Source organism: Ochotona princeps, chromosome 17 (genome assembly GCF_030435755.1).
Source record: "Ochotona princeps isolate mOchPri1 chromosome 17, mOchPri1.hap1, whole genome shotgun sequence".
Classification (NCBI taxonomy): Eukaryota; Metazoa; Chordata; class Mammalia; order Lagomorpha; family Ochotonidae; genus Ochotona; species Ochotona princeps.
Genome location: NC_080848.1, coordinates 12,432,294 through 12,446,851, shown reverse-complemented (window position 1 = coordinate 12,446,851; position 14,558 = coordinate 12,432,294). Strand labels below are relative to the sequence as shown.

General features: G+C 55.7%; 1 protein-coding gene across 1 annotated transcript in view; it reads left to right on the top strand.

Annotated features, from left to right (window-relative positions):
• Nucleotides 1-2,299: 2,299 nt before the first annotated feature.
• Nucleotides 2,300-14,558, top strand: part of MRC2 (mannose receptor C type 2) — a 44,067-nt gene continuing 31,808 nt past the window's right edge. Inside the window, 1 exon segment of the mRNA XM_058676202.1 lies at nt 2,300-2,495. Coding sequence (XP_058532185.1) covers nt 2,384-2,495 — 112 coding nt within the window. The 5' untranslated portion in view covers nt 2,300-2,383.

Here is a 14,558-nt window from a genome sequence, read left to right as displayed (position 1 = left end):
GAGCTTTGAGCAGAGTGGTGAGCAGCCCCGGGCACAGTGCACGGGCACGAGGACGCTGGGCATTCAGAGTAGTACTGGGTTCCTGGAAAGCCCAGGCCTTCACAGTGCCCGGCTCCCCGGCTGACTGTGACTGCATTCTGTGGCTGGCTGAGCCTCCGCAGGATTGTCGGGCCCGGGGGGACTGGGCTGCTTTCTCCACGGGACAGTTGCCCAGATGAGGCCCTGCTTGTGCCCTTGCATTCTCAAGACGTAAGCCAGATGGTGGCTCAGGACAGGGCCCAGACAGACAATCTGTAGAGTATGCGGAGGAACCTCTGCCTGCAGCTGCAGGAAGTCTCATCCTGTGCAGGGGCTACAGTAGGGTCTCTGAGGTCAGCTGGCTGCTATAGGTTCCTGCTTGCCGGCCCTCCAACGGTCCTGTCTGCCTGCAACAATGTCCCTCTTCCCCATCTGTGCATGCCCAGCTGCTGACACAGGACTGGCAGTTGGGGCATGTTAAGTGTGCAAAGCTGCCCCGGACCCCTGCTCTCTCCTGCCAACACCTATTTCATCCAGCTTGCAGACAAAGGGCTGTATCCTGTGTTTTAGCTGTTACAGCAGGGAGAGCAGCCTGGCTGGAACTGGTGAGTCCCCAGGTCCCTTGGTGATAACAGGCCTTGGAGAGGGAGGCCCGGAGGAACCTTGTGAGGTGCCTTCACATGGCTGTTCCATGCTCAACACCAGGAGTGGCACTGAAGCTGCGGGCAGTTCCAGGCAAGGAGGAGCCTTTACTCTGCAACCCTGCCTTGGTCATGACAGTGACAGCCTGGCGGAGACAGGAGGAGCTGAGCGAGCAGAGATGGACAAAGATGTCCCCAAGAGGGGAGCAGCAAGAAAGACATTGGAACTTGGTTCCTGAAGTGTGCCCAGGGCAGACAGCACAAGAAACAATAAACTGTTAGTTTCAGTGTCTGACTTGATGCCTTGTGGTCCCCCCTCAAAGCCCAGAAACTTATTTTTTTTTTTAAAGATTTATTCATTTTATTACAGCCAGATATACACAGAGGAGGAGAGACAGAGAGGAAGATCTTCCGTCCGATGATTCACTCCCCAAGTGAGTCGCAACGGGCCGATGCGCGCCGATCCGAAGCTGGGAACCTGGAACCTCTTCCGGGTCTCCCACACGGGTGCAGTGTCCCAATGCATTGGGCTGTCATCGACTGCTTTCCCAGGCCACAAGCAGGGAGCTGGATGGGAAGTGGAGCTGCCAGGATTAGAACCGGCGCCCATATGGGATCCCGGGCTTTCAAGGCGAGGATTTTAGCCGCTAGGCCACGCCACTGGGCCCCAGAAACTGATTTTCAAGAACAGCTCAGGCAATTGAAGGCGACGGTGGGGCTCCTGGCTCCCAATCCAGTGCTCCACGCTGCCACGACCTGTTGCGTAACACTGAATAACTGGCTTGTCTTCCCTTTCATGAAATTTCCATTTGGTCCTTCGCTACTGCCCAGCAGGCCATTTAGTGGGAGTGTTGTTGGTCTTTTGGGACTTACCCAGGTTTCTGGATGAGGCCCCAAGTAGCATAAGTGGTGCACCCCTTTTGCTCTAGGGACACTGACCGTCATACAACCGCTAAAACAAGACGTGCGAGGACAAGGGCCTTGCTTCCCTCACCCACCCTGTGTCCTCGCCCCGGGTGGCCGAGCCCTCGGCTCCTCCCCTTCCCCACCAGATTGGAGGGGAGGGGTCCTCCTAGCTGCACAAGTAGCGGATGCTTGGAGGCCAGAAACGCTGGCAGAAAGGAGCGGGATGAAGGGAGGAGGGAGAGCTGGCGGCTTGGGTCTGACCGCCTGGGTTAGCCGCACGCCCCCGCCCCCCCCTCCCCCCCCCCCCCCCCCCCGCTGCTGGGCCTTGCAACCCCTGTCGGTGCAGTTTGCGGAAAGTTTTGCAGTTGCCTCTCGGCCTGTGCCAGACTGGGGAGTTGTGACGCAGCGTCTGAGGCTCCAGGTCGGGGGGCCGAGAGAAAAGTCGAGACGGGAGAGTAGGAGGCAGAGACTAAGGGCGTATATACGGGGGTCCTCATCTCCCGCCATCCCCTTCTCTCCCTCTCGGCGCGCACTCTCCGGCCCCAGGCCCTTGCTGCCCGCGCCTCCTCCCCTTCCCCTCCCACGCTGCCCGCTTCCCTTCCCCTCTGCCCCTCAAACCCTCCTCCCAGGTTCGGCGCTCCTCCCTCCGCCTTCCCTCTGCCTGGCCTGCCTCCTCCCTCCCCCTCCTCCTGGGGAGGCATCACTTCATCCCGAACTGGAGGAGGACTCGAGCCCCTCGCGGGCAGTCATCGCTGCTGCACCGGGGCTGCCACTGCGCACAGGACCCCGCTGCGCCTCCGCGTTCTCTGAACGTGGAGATGGGGCCCAGCCGGCCGACCCCCGTGCCCTGGCCTGGTCACCTGCTGCGTTGCGTCTTGCTCCTCGGGGGCCTGCACCTCGGCCGCCCGGGCACTGCCGCCGTCCCTCTGGGTAAGGCACTGCCAACTTGGCCAACTTCGGGGCCGGCGGGACAGCGTGCACGCGGGCCTCTCCACTTTTCCCTCCTCCCCCTCATCCCCAGAAGTGGTGTGCGTGTGTGTGACCGGGTTTTAAAAAATTGTCTTCACTTCTCCGCTAGCGGGGGAAGGGAAGGCGCGCCTGGGGTGGGGTGGGGGAGCAGGAGGACCTGAGTAGAACCAGATGTGGCGGCCAGCGGGGGAGGGGAACTGGAGCATGAGGCCTCGCTGACGGGGACCCCCACCCAGCCCTCACCGCCCACCCGCCTCCCGCCTTGCCCTCGGCCAGCAAGGGCTGGGCTCGTCTGGGGAAATCGGGAGCCCCGCACGGGAGTCGGCGGATGGTGCCCGTGTTTTCCTCCAGGATGAATGTGTTATTGCTGTTTGCATTTGTCTGTTCTGAGTTTCGCTTGCACTGCATCACAGGGTTGTTTATATTTCCTTTCCACGCTGGGTCTTCAAGGAGGGCTTGTGGCACGCGGCGGCCGCATCACTGGAACAGGGAGCTTTGTGGGCAATTTTGTGGAACTAGGACGCAGCGACACACACTGTGTCCTATGCGTGTGTGCTTTTTGTGTGCGCAGCTTTGACCCCCCTGGCGCCCGTGGAGTGGACAGAGCTTGAACGGCAAAGACTAGCGAAAGATGCAAAATTGCAGCCAGCCGGCCCTGAGACGGTGCCCTTCTAGGGTTGACAGTGCAGGTCGCGACAGACAGACCCCCTCACCAACAATCAGAGTTCCTGGAGATGGGGACTGCAAGAATAAAAGCTGGGGTAGCCCAGGAGGGCAGCAACTCCAGCGCCCCCGCTGGGCCCAGCATGGTCCTGCTTTGGGTGGGACTTAGGGATGGAGTGCGTGGAAGGCTACAGTCAGGCGCCTCCAGCCTGCGGATGTGTGGTCGTTGGCATCTGCCTGATGGGAGAGGCGGAGCCCAGAGCTCCACATCCCCACCCCCCCCCACCCCCCCCACCCCGCTGCCTCCATCCCCCCCCTCCCCCAGGCTGTCCCCTTCTGTGAAGGCCCTCAGGCAGGCAGGCTGGAAGGGCGGAGAGGCCCCTGCTGTAGGCCCAGAACACTTTTGAGAGCCAGGTCCTGGAGTCCTGGCCAAAGTGCTGACTCGGCCTTTCCCCTTCCGCCCTTTGGAGGAGGGAGCTGGAAAAGCCTGGAGCAGCCTGGGCAGGGAAGACAGGACGCCCCACTTGGTTCGCTGTGCTCCGCTGTGTATTCCTGGGCTCAGCAGCCTGCCCCTGCGCAGCCCCAGGGGCTCGTTCCCAGTGACGCTGGGCCCCTGCCCTCAGAGGAAGCTAGGGTCTGGGCCAGGAGGCTGCTGTGACACCATGCTATTCTCCACAGCAGCTCAGCGAGAGGAGGACGGAGGTGAACTTGGGGCTGAGTTCACCTGCTTATGAATTCCTGGTGACCCCAGGAAGCACAGGTCTGGGTGCTTTCGGGGAGACCCGAGCCCAGGGAGAGGCAGCAGGGGAGCCCCGTGTCCACAGGGGAGGGCACTGCGGCAAGCTGGGCAACTCCTCCTTGCTGCGTCCTAGTCTGTCTCCCTGCGCCTCACGCTGCACTCCCCCAGGGCCAGTCTGGGGGTGCCCTGGGTGGCTGCTGCACTGCTGCTGTTTTTGCCACACTCACTGCCCAGTACAGAGCTGAGGGACTGGGGAGGAGGGTGGAGCAGAGTGTGTGCCCCGAAGGGTGGGCTGTGTGTGTCGTATCCCTAACTCAGACCATGCTCCGGTGAGGTGGGTACTGTTGGACCCGTTTTGTGGGTGAGCTCGCCCAGGCGAGGTGGTGCCTGCTCGTATGTCACTCACAGTCCCATCACCCATCACAGAAGTGCTGGGGCTATGGAGGCTCACTGTTGGGACACTGGTGGCTGGGAAGCCTGCGGTAGGGGGGTGGCCGGGGCAAGGGGGTGGGCTAGGTGCTCCTGAGGATTATGTGGGAGTTGGCAGGGCTCTGTGGGGACATGTTGGGTGAACGAGGTGACTGGCCAGGTCCCTGTGACTCACATGCCAGCAGGGCTGCCCAGGAGTCTGAGTAGAGAAACGGAGTCACCCCCTACCCCCTTTTTGGAACTTAGGTGTGTTTATTCCTGTACGAATCATTGCAAAATTGGGGGCAGTCACCCAACCCCATCACCCCGGGGTGCTCAGAGTGAGCAGGTGGCACACCTGCCCACTGAGCTCCAACTTAAGTAAAGTGCCTGATCCAAGGCCAGAATCCAGGGCACACAGCGCCCAGCCCCTCCAACCATTCCAGCCCGGGGCCCAGGGAGACCCTTGGAAGCCACGAAGGAATTCCAGTTGACTGGGATCCCCCTTTCTCAGCTCCAACATCCTCTCCAACCAGTGGAAAACCTACCTGCCAGGTGGCAGAAAAACATGTGTGGCTCTGTAAAAGCCAGGCTTGTGGCAGCTGGGTTTAGGGTTTGCCCCTCCCAGTAGAGTCTCCCATGCCTGGGGAAGTTGACACAGAACCCCTTGAAAGTGTTCAAGAAGGAGATAGGAAGGGCCCCCCCAGACCTTCGCTGCCCACTACCACCAGGGAGGTCCGCAGTAACCAAGGGCTCCAGCATCAGAGAGCAAACCCAGAGGACCCTGTGGGGAGGAGGAGCTCAGGGACAGAGGGGGGCTAGTCTAAAACTGAACCACAAGCTGGATGCCAGCTGACCCTGGGACTTCCCCACAAACCCTTCCAGCTTTTACCTCTTCGGGCTCCTTTATGATGCTAAACAAAGAGCCCCCCAGGACAGGACCCTCAGAGGCCTAGCCACGGAGGAAGTGATCCAGGATCCATCTTGAGGGCGCTGAAACAAATCCTCCTGGAAAAGGCTATGTCCTTAGCCTTGGAGGGACTTGGAAGCAGCCCAGTAACGTGACTGTGCTGAGACCCAAACATCCCAAAGCCTGCAGGATGCAGGTGGTCAAGAGAGGAGGCCATGGGAGATGCCTCGGACGTGGAGGGAAGCTGCAGTTGCTGCTGCAGCCTCAGCCTCTGCCATGCACAGTTCCTGCACTTCTGGCCCAGCTCCTGGCAGGCCAACGAGTTGTCGAGTTTCTTACCCGTTCATGCCTGTTCCTCAACCCTCAGCCTTCCTTGCAGCCACCCACAGGCCCTCTTGAGCTGCCAGGCCTGACTGTAGGGCCTGCCAGGCAAGGCGAGGGTGCAGGGCAGGGATGGGGCGTCGCAGGTGGGGCCCCAGTGTATTGACCCCAAGGAAGCCTTAGCCTCCTGACGCCCATGTAGTCTGACCATTGAGGCAGAGGAGATGGGAGCGCCAGGGCCGCCTCTGGAGGCAGGAGGTGCTGACAGCAAAGGCATCGCTGTTGACATACTGCTGGGCGCCACGCCTGCCCCACCCGCTTCCTGCACAGGCAGTGTCGTGCCGGGCATGCAGGCCTCAGCAGACGGGCCATGCTGGGGGGTCTGTTCAAGACCTCACCCTCTGTGAGTGGTGAAAGTGAGTAACACCCAGGAGAGGGGCAGGGCAGATCCCTTGGACACCAAACCAAGGAAGTACTGCAGGGTGAAAGAAATTCTGCTCATGGGGACCCCAGAATGCCAAGCCTCTGGGGACGGTCTCTCTCATTTCCCCCCAGGAAGACCCTGACGAGGAAGCGGGAGTGTGCGGTGCTCTGCCATGTGTCCCTGGCTTCTTTATCCTCATCGATGGCCACTGGCTGGATACAGGGCTCTGTCTCATCACAGGGGGCCGAGCATGAGGGCGTGGCCTGAGCTGCTCAGTGTCCCCAGGTGTCTGAGGTGTCCCCCCTAAGGAAGCTCGGTAGGCAAGTACTGAGTGGCCAGAGGTTCCCAGGCCAGCCTCCCTGAGACAGGAGACGTGCTCGTTCCTTCCTTCATTTCTTCTGTTATTATTTCATTGCAAAGTCAAATTTACAAAGAGAAGGGGAGACAAAGATATTCCATCTGCTGATTCACTCCCCAGGTGGCCACATGGTTGGAGCTGAGCCAATCTGACACTAAGAGCCAGGAGCTTCTTATGGATCTCCCACATGAATGCAAGGTCCCAAGGCTTTGGGCCGTACTCTACTGCCATCTCAGGCCACAAGCAGGGAGCTGGATGGGAAGTAGAGCAGCCAGGACATAAACCAGCGCCCATATTGGATGACAGTGCATACAACGCGAGGATTTAGCCACTAGGCCATTGTGCCGGGCCCCTCCCTTCATTTCATCATTGCTCATTCCGTTGTTTACTGGGCCTGTGCAGTGCTGAGAGCAAAAGTGGAGGTGACATGGCCTGTTCATCCCCAGAGCCCACCTCCTCCTACAACACCTACTCCAGTGAGGGGAAAGAGGGGGATCCCTGCGCCTTGCTGACCGGGAGTCTGCCTTTCCATTAGGCCTTCAGGAGGTGGGGAGGAACTGTTTTCCTGTGCCTGGGTCCCATAAATCTGGGTGGGGCTCTGGGTAGTGACGCAGCTGTTGGAATTCACCCTGGGTGCTGCAAATGCTATTACTGCTTAGAGCAGCCTGCCCGGTCCGGGAAGCAGCAGGCTGCTGGGTGGATCACCGGCCAGGCCCTCTGGGAGGCCCATTGCCTAACCCCCTGCACTGGGTTGGGCCCAAGCTTTCTACCTGCCTCAGCCAGGCTGGCCCAAGCCCCCAGCTCCACTATGTTGCTGAATGGCATTCCTGGACCCCCTGGGGTCGTGGTGAGGAAGATGCAGTGGTGGGCTGGGCTGCCCAGACTGCAGGCTCTGTGTTGGAGGGTGCTGGAGAGAGCCCCTGCCCTGCGGCCAAAGCAGAAGTGTGGGTGTGGCCCGGAATGTTCCCGCCTCCTCTCTGACCTCTGGAAAAGGGCCGAGATCCTAGGACCAGGGTAGCCGTCACTCACAGGCCTTGTGGCCTATAAGGTTCTGCCTTGTAGGGGCGTGGGAGCATCCCATGCTGTGTGGTCTACATGCCTGGGACCCCATGGAACAAGCAGCGGCCAGCCCTCACTATTTTCGTTGTTAGCTGAGAAACCATGAATGTCAAGGGCTCCAAGATCTAAGCATAGGCCTCAGTTCAAAGTCTGAATGGCAGCCACCCTGTTTGTGACAGAAACAAGTGGAAACCCATTCCCTTTTGGGGTCATACTTTCTATAGGAGCAAATTTAAGTCCTGAAGAAAAACATCCTACTCTCCATTATCTGGCTCCCTCGAATCCTCAGTTTACAATCCCCTACTCTCACCCCACGTGATTTCTTAGCCTTCGCTTGGCATGGAGCTGGGGCTTCCTGGGATGCTGGGTTTGGCAGTGCGACACCCAGAGCTTCCCAGACCCACCAGGACGCTTGGGCACACTGCCTGCTCTTCCTGCGTGCAGATGCCTGCTGTTGTGGGGGGTTTGGCTGCATGATTACCGAGTGCAGTGACCATGATTGAGCCTCATTTTATAGTGTGACAGCCATCAGGAGCTTTGGCCATGAAGACTATGCTGAAGTCAGATGTCAAAGACACCACACACATACAGGGACCCAGTGCAGTGGCCTAGCGGCTAAAGTCCTTGCCTTGAACGCGCCATATGGGCGCCAGTTCTAATACCGGCAGCCCTGCTTCCCATCCAGCTCCCTACTTGTGGCCTGGGAAAGCAGTCAAGGACGGCCCAAAGCCTTGGGACCCTGCACCTGCGTGGGAGACCTGGAAGAGGCTCCTGGCTTCGATTGGGTCAGCTCCGATCATTGCAGCCACTTGGGGAGTGAATCATTGGATGAAGATCTTCCTCTCTGTCTCTCCTCTCTCTATATATCTGACTTTGAAATAAAAATAAATAAACTAAAGACACCACACACACACACACACCCCCCCCAGGGCCACACCTGAGCAGCAGCCCTCCCCCCCGCCCCATGGCTCATAGGGGTTAACCTCCCGCCTGCCCTGTGTGTGCATTGAACACCTGAAAATACACAAGTTACCCCATCGGGACCTTATTCCAAAATCATCGTGGGTTCCGACTCTTCTTAGCCCATTGTCGTTAGGCTGCAGAACTGCCTCATTCCTCCTAACACCGTTCAGTGTGGCATTGTGAGACCAGGCTGCGGGTCACACCCAAAGTCCACCTCCAGGCTTCGGTGCCCTTGGCCAGCTTTCTCTCACCCTGACCTTGGCGTTGCAGTTGCACAGGTCCAACGGAGCCAGTACTGAGTGCTCCAGGCTCATCTCGCCCTGCTGGGAGAGCTCACTTCCCACTCAGCTGTCACAGTGCTAGCTCACACTTGCAGGCCTTGCCTGGCTCAGGCTGGAAGGTTACCTGGCATGCACGTGCAAGCTTGCCTGGCTGCGCTGCCCTCAGCTGATAGGAACCCCACCTACGTTTGGTCTCTGCCATCTCCCCATGTGTGGGGAAGTTGGGGGCATTTACTCTCTCTCTAGATTAGAAGTGTCTCCCAGGAGGGCCTGCACGTGGGACCTCAGACACCATCATTCGGCTAATATTTACTGAAATGTGAAAAAAGCAGAAAGCAGCTAAGAATGGAAGGGTCACAAAGGGAATCAGCTTCCTGAGTGTTTGTGAAAAACGCGCAACGTGGAGCTAAACCGAAAAGGACCCACTGGACTGGGATATGCCGTAGAAGTGGACTTAAAGTGTTGTAAGAACTTAGTGTGGGACACACCAGAAATAACACCCTGCGAGGAGGGCAGCCCCTGCCCCTCAGTGTTGTAGGGATGACTGGATGACAGATAATTTTGGTTTATAGCTGCTCGCACGCGAGTCAGTTCGGGAGACAGATTGTCACATGGGAAGATCATCTTAAAGGAAAGAAACGGGCTGTCTCATTTGCATCCTTGATCAAACTAGTGAAAACGGAAAACCTGATCTTGGCCCGCCTGCGAGGATACCACTTTTCAGAATTCAGTCACACACCTGCACACAAAATATAAGAAACTGCATGTAGAAGATTCCATATGCTTTAACCTTGTCATTCCACTCTGGGGAACTGTGAGGCATTAAAGTCCTGAAGAGGAAAAAGAAGCACCAGCGCTAGACATGGTGGAGAAGCAGTCGGGAAACAACACAGGGATGGTTGTCAGAGCTTCAGGAGGCTGCTCTGTGGCTCACGCCAGTACCTAGAGATGCGTCAGCAAGGAAGTCATAGTGACCACAGGACAAAGTGCTGGCGTGCACACCTGACCAGCACGCACTCCCTAACTGTTGCCTTCATGGTGGTTTCTTTCCTGTGCGTTAACCACGTGCCAGGGCTGTGTGATGCTGTGGACCCCAGGAGAACAAGCTAGGCAGAGGTCTGCCTACAGAGCCAGCCCCCTGGCTGTCTGCTGTCCTATCTCAAGGAAACACAAGGAGTCTGGAGTCTCAGTTGCAGGTGCACAGCTGCCGGCGAGGAGGATGGCAGGAGTGGCCCCGCTACGTCGGCAGAACTCCTTGGTCTGCAGAGGAAGGAGTTCCTGGAGACACCCACAACGCCTCACCTTGTTTTGGATGGATCTGAGGACCTAAGAGCTTTGGTGGTTTAGGAGGAGCTTGGAAGAACCATTTACAACAGCAGGAACAAAACAAAGTAGGAGACATGCGGGTGGGAACCCTACAGAGACACCAGGAAAGCTGCAGCAGTAGGGTGGTGGACCTCAGAGACACGCAGCTGAAGGGGCAAGGACTAACCCTCCACTTGTGGTGCTGGCATCCCATAGGGGTGCCAGTTCTAGTCCCAGATGCTCCACTTCCCATCCAGCTCCCCACTTATGCCAAGGAAACCAGTGGAGGATGCCCCAAAGCCTTGGGACCCTGAACTCAATGGGAAACCCAGAAGAATCTCCTGGCTTTGGACTAGCCCAGCCCCAGCTATTGTGACCATCTGGGGAGTGAAGCAGTACAAGGAAGATTTTCTCTCTCTCTCTCTTTCTGTCTTTCCCTCTCTATCTGTAACTTTGACTTTCAAGTAAAATAAATAAATTTTCAAAGAATGAAGATTGATTGATTGGAAAGGCAGAGTTACAAAGAGAGGGAGAGGCAGTGATTTCCACCCACTGGCTCGCTGTCCAAACGGCCGTAAGAACAGAGCTGGGCCAAGCCAAAGTCAGGAGCCCAAGACTCTATCCGGGTCTCCCACGTGGGTGGCAGAGGCCATTTTCTGCCTTCCCAGGTGCACTGGCAGGGAGCTGAATCAGAGTGGAGCAGCTAGGACTCATGGGATTGGCCTAGTCTCTGTGCCATAATGCTATCCCACAACCGTTTTTTCTAACATTCAGTCCATGTTCGGATTTTTTCTCACTGTCCCAGTGATGTCTCTTGTGAGATTCAGAGAAGTGCCATGTCTCTTCCATCTCTTTTCATCTGAAACAATCGCTTGTCTTTTCCTAGCTTCACCTGTTGCAGTTTTGAGATTCCCCAGGCTAGCTGTTTGATTCAGTGTCCCACAACCTTAGTGTGTTTAATGGGTTACTCATTACTGACCTCATGGCGGGCAGTTTTGGCCTGAGGACTGCACAGGTGTATTACTTTGTGTGGCAGTGCCCTCATTCCTGATGCTAACCTGGCCGTCTTGTTCACTGGCATCTGCCGGGTCACTCCACTGCAGTCCTTGGCTCTACCAGCTGAACTACTGAAGGGTGCGTGGGTCACTCCACTGCAAAAGGCTTTTCCCACTGGTATCCGGTAGGTCAACTAAAGAATTTAAACTATTCCTTAAGAAGCAAAAACTGAAAGGTAACCAAGAGCTCATCAGTAATAGGATGGGTAAACTGTGGTATCTTCACACAATTGAATATCATACAGCGTGAGGAAAAAAAAGGCGTTCAGCCACCTGCAACGGAACGAACAGATTAGGCTCACAAACGGATACTGAGCCAGACACACGTGACCTGGTACCCATGACATCAAGGAACCGGCAAAAACACACCATGTCATTGCAGTGGGAGAAGTGGCCACACAGGATTCCAATTCAAATGCACAAAGGACAACAGACAGGGAAGAGAGATTTAGTGACTGTGGTAAGAAGCTCATATAGACCAATGACCAAAACTCTGGAACCTTCAACAGTTTTAAGGCACTTCAAGTCAGAACAGGTAAGATAATTAAGGAATGACCAGAGTCACAAACCAATAGAACGCCATTGTCTAATAAGCCTGTGGCAAATGTGTAACATCTCTAACAGAAAAAGCAGTATAGCGTTTCACCGCTCGGAATCGTGCCAACAGTAGCTGATGCAATGACAAGTTCTGTGCAGCTTTCTTTGTATTTAAGAAATGCTCGCCAAGTTCCAGTAACGACTAGGGAATAGTTATAAATGAACGACATCATGGAAGATCTATCGCTCCCTAACTCTGATTTCAAGTAAAATGAATACATCTTTAAAACAAAAGCATCTGTGAAAACCATTTTAATGGCTACACTATTCTGTGAAATGGCATACTGTTGCAGGAAATTATACTCAGCTTAAGTGTGTAAGGTGTATATGACACATATGTGAGTTTCATGTTGTAGACTTGGGTCCCATGAGGGGTATGCCAATATTCCAAAATCTGAAACCCCTTCTGGCCCCAGGCATCTCAGAAGAGGGCTGCTCAGCCTAGACTCGGGACATTCAGGCCTAAGCAGCAGCCAGGGCTCGTGTTTGGGAGACCATCATTCCCCTCTCCTTCCCCTCTCTCACTTCCCTCTGTGAAACTTGATGGGGATGTTTTCACATTGTTTTGTCACGTTCTTGTTCCATTTGGCGACATGTCATCTGTATGTTCCGCCCAGTACCACCGTTGACTACCCAGGACACTGCTGTCTGGATGTAGCATGCCTGGTCTGTTGCTGGACCTTTGGGTCTTTCCTTGTTTCACAGTTATCGCCCTCAATGTATATGTCTTGGTGCACTGGACCCCTCTGCTCAGACCTGAAGACGGATGGCATCCTCTTGCCAGTCAAGAAGAGGGCCCTGCTCCTTGGAACCAGGATGGACTGGGTGTTGACACCCACAGTGGGTTCTCCTGGGAGCACCTGTTCAGCTCACCTCTTCCTCTTTTCGCTGGGCTGTGGAATCCTGCATATATGGGCTGAAGTCACACAGGGGGAACTTTGAAACAAAACACTCACACAGATCTATTCTGTCTTCAATGACCAAGCACAAAGAGGAGGAAATGAAAGCCCACTATCATCGCACAAGTGAGCATTGGCACAGAATGATGGCAGGGCTGCAGGACTCCGGTGTGCCTCCCAGTCAGCCGGGGCTCTTGTAACCAGCTTGGCTGTCTCCTGCCCCACAGGGCCAGGTACCTGTGTGGTGTGCCAACTCTTCAGGGGGTTGTGACATCCACGTTTAAGAACAAGAATGCCAAATTGTCTTTTCAAGCATGACTTGACTAAAAAGAAAACATAAATAAGGTCATACTGTGTAGTATGTTTGAGAGAGAAAGAGAACCACAACTTCACTCTCCAAATGGTCACAACAGCCAGGGCGGAGCCAGGAGCCCAGAACTCCATCCAGATCTCCCAAATGGGTGGCAAGGACCCAAGCCCTTCTACCACCCTCTGCCGCCTTCCCAGGCGCATGAGCAGGAAGCTGGACTGCAAGCGGAGCAGCTCAGACTAGAATTGGCATTTGGGAATAGGATGCTAGTATCACAAGCGGTTGCATAGCTAACTATTCCACAATATCCACCCCAGCTTTTTAAAAGTCAACGCTAGGTTGTGAAGAGCTATACATGTATTAACATGTTGGAAGGGGTTGTCTGTCGTCTGTGGGGTTCTGTCTTGTGACTCTATCAGTTCACTCAGCGAGCATGTGTGGAACATCAGTCCATGCATCATTATGACACAGGATGACTGTTGCTCAGCCTTTGTGCAATATTTCCAGGTCAGTAACATTCCTAAGCATGTGATGTCTGGGATCCAAAGGCTCATGGCAGATGCTTGCAAGCCTCCTGCTACAAGCAGCTCACTCTGGGGCAGGCAGGTGAATGGTGCCAGCAAGTCTTGCCAACCCGTCCGTCGACAGCAGCAGAGACAGCCAGCACCTGCTAAGCACTGGGCGGTGATCAGGTGCCATGAACACTGATGCAAAGGGCTGGGAGCTGGGGGTTGGGGGGAGGCATGGGTTAAAAGACTTGGTCAAGGGCAGGAACTGTGGCATAACAAGCTAAACCTCTGCCTGCAATGCCAGCATCCCACATGGACACCAGTTTGTGTCCCTGATGCTCCCCTTTCCATCCAGCGCTCTGCCAATGTGCCTTGGAAAGCAGCAGCAGATGGCCCAAGTGTATGGGACCCTGCCCCCAAGTGAGAGACGCGGAAGAAGCTCCTGAATCCTGGCTTCTGATTGGCTCAGCTCTGGCCCTTGTGACCATTTGGGGAGTGAATTAGTGGATGGAAGATCTCTCTCTCCTTTTCTCTCTCTGTAACTCCAAGTTTTTTTTTTTCATCTCTAAATAGTAAAAGAACAGGAATGAGAGTGCACCTTTTGAATGCCAAGCCTGAGCTCTCTTCACCACTTCCTTTATTTTAAACTAACATTGAAAAGACAGAGGAACAGCGACAGCAGTGTGAGCAGAACCTTCCTTGGGAAGTCCCACAGATGTGGGAGGACTCAGGACAGGGAGGTGGAAGGCTTGGGACAGAGAAGCCACTAGGCAGGAGAAGCCATGCAGACTTCCTGGAGGCTGGTGTGTGTGTGTGTGTGTGTGTGTGTCCCTTTGTGGCTGGGTACCCAGTGGGTTCCAGGGAAAGATGTTGAGACTTAGTTCCTCAGGAGAGCTCCAGGTGCCCTGCGTCTCTGCTCTCCACACCCCAAATCCCCTCACCCCCACTTTATTTACTCCTAGAAGTGTTCCAATAATAGACGCGTCCTTGAAAGTCACAGCCGCTTGTCCCGGTCACTGTGCCCACGGGCAGCTGGCTTCCAGGGAAGGTTGGACCATGACACCCGGAGCGCAGGCCACCCTCCCCAGCCAGCGCAGTTCAGTACACCTTACTTGCCACCTCTTATTTGTGGGCACTAGTGCACTTTATCATTCAGTCTGCAGCCTTCACCCCACGGTCGGCTAGATCAGGAGAACAGGAAGCAGAATCCAGGACTCCTGGGT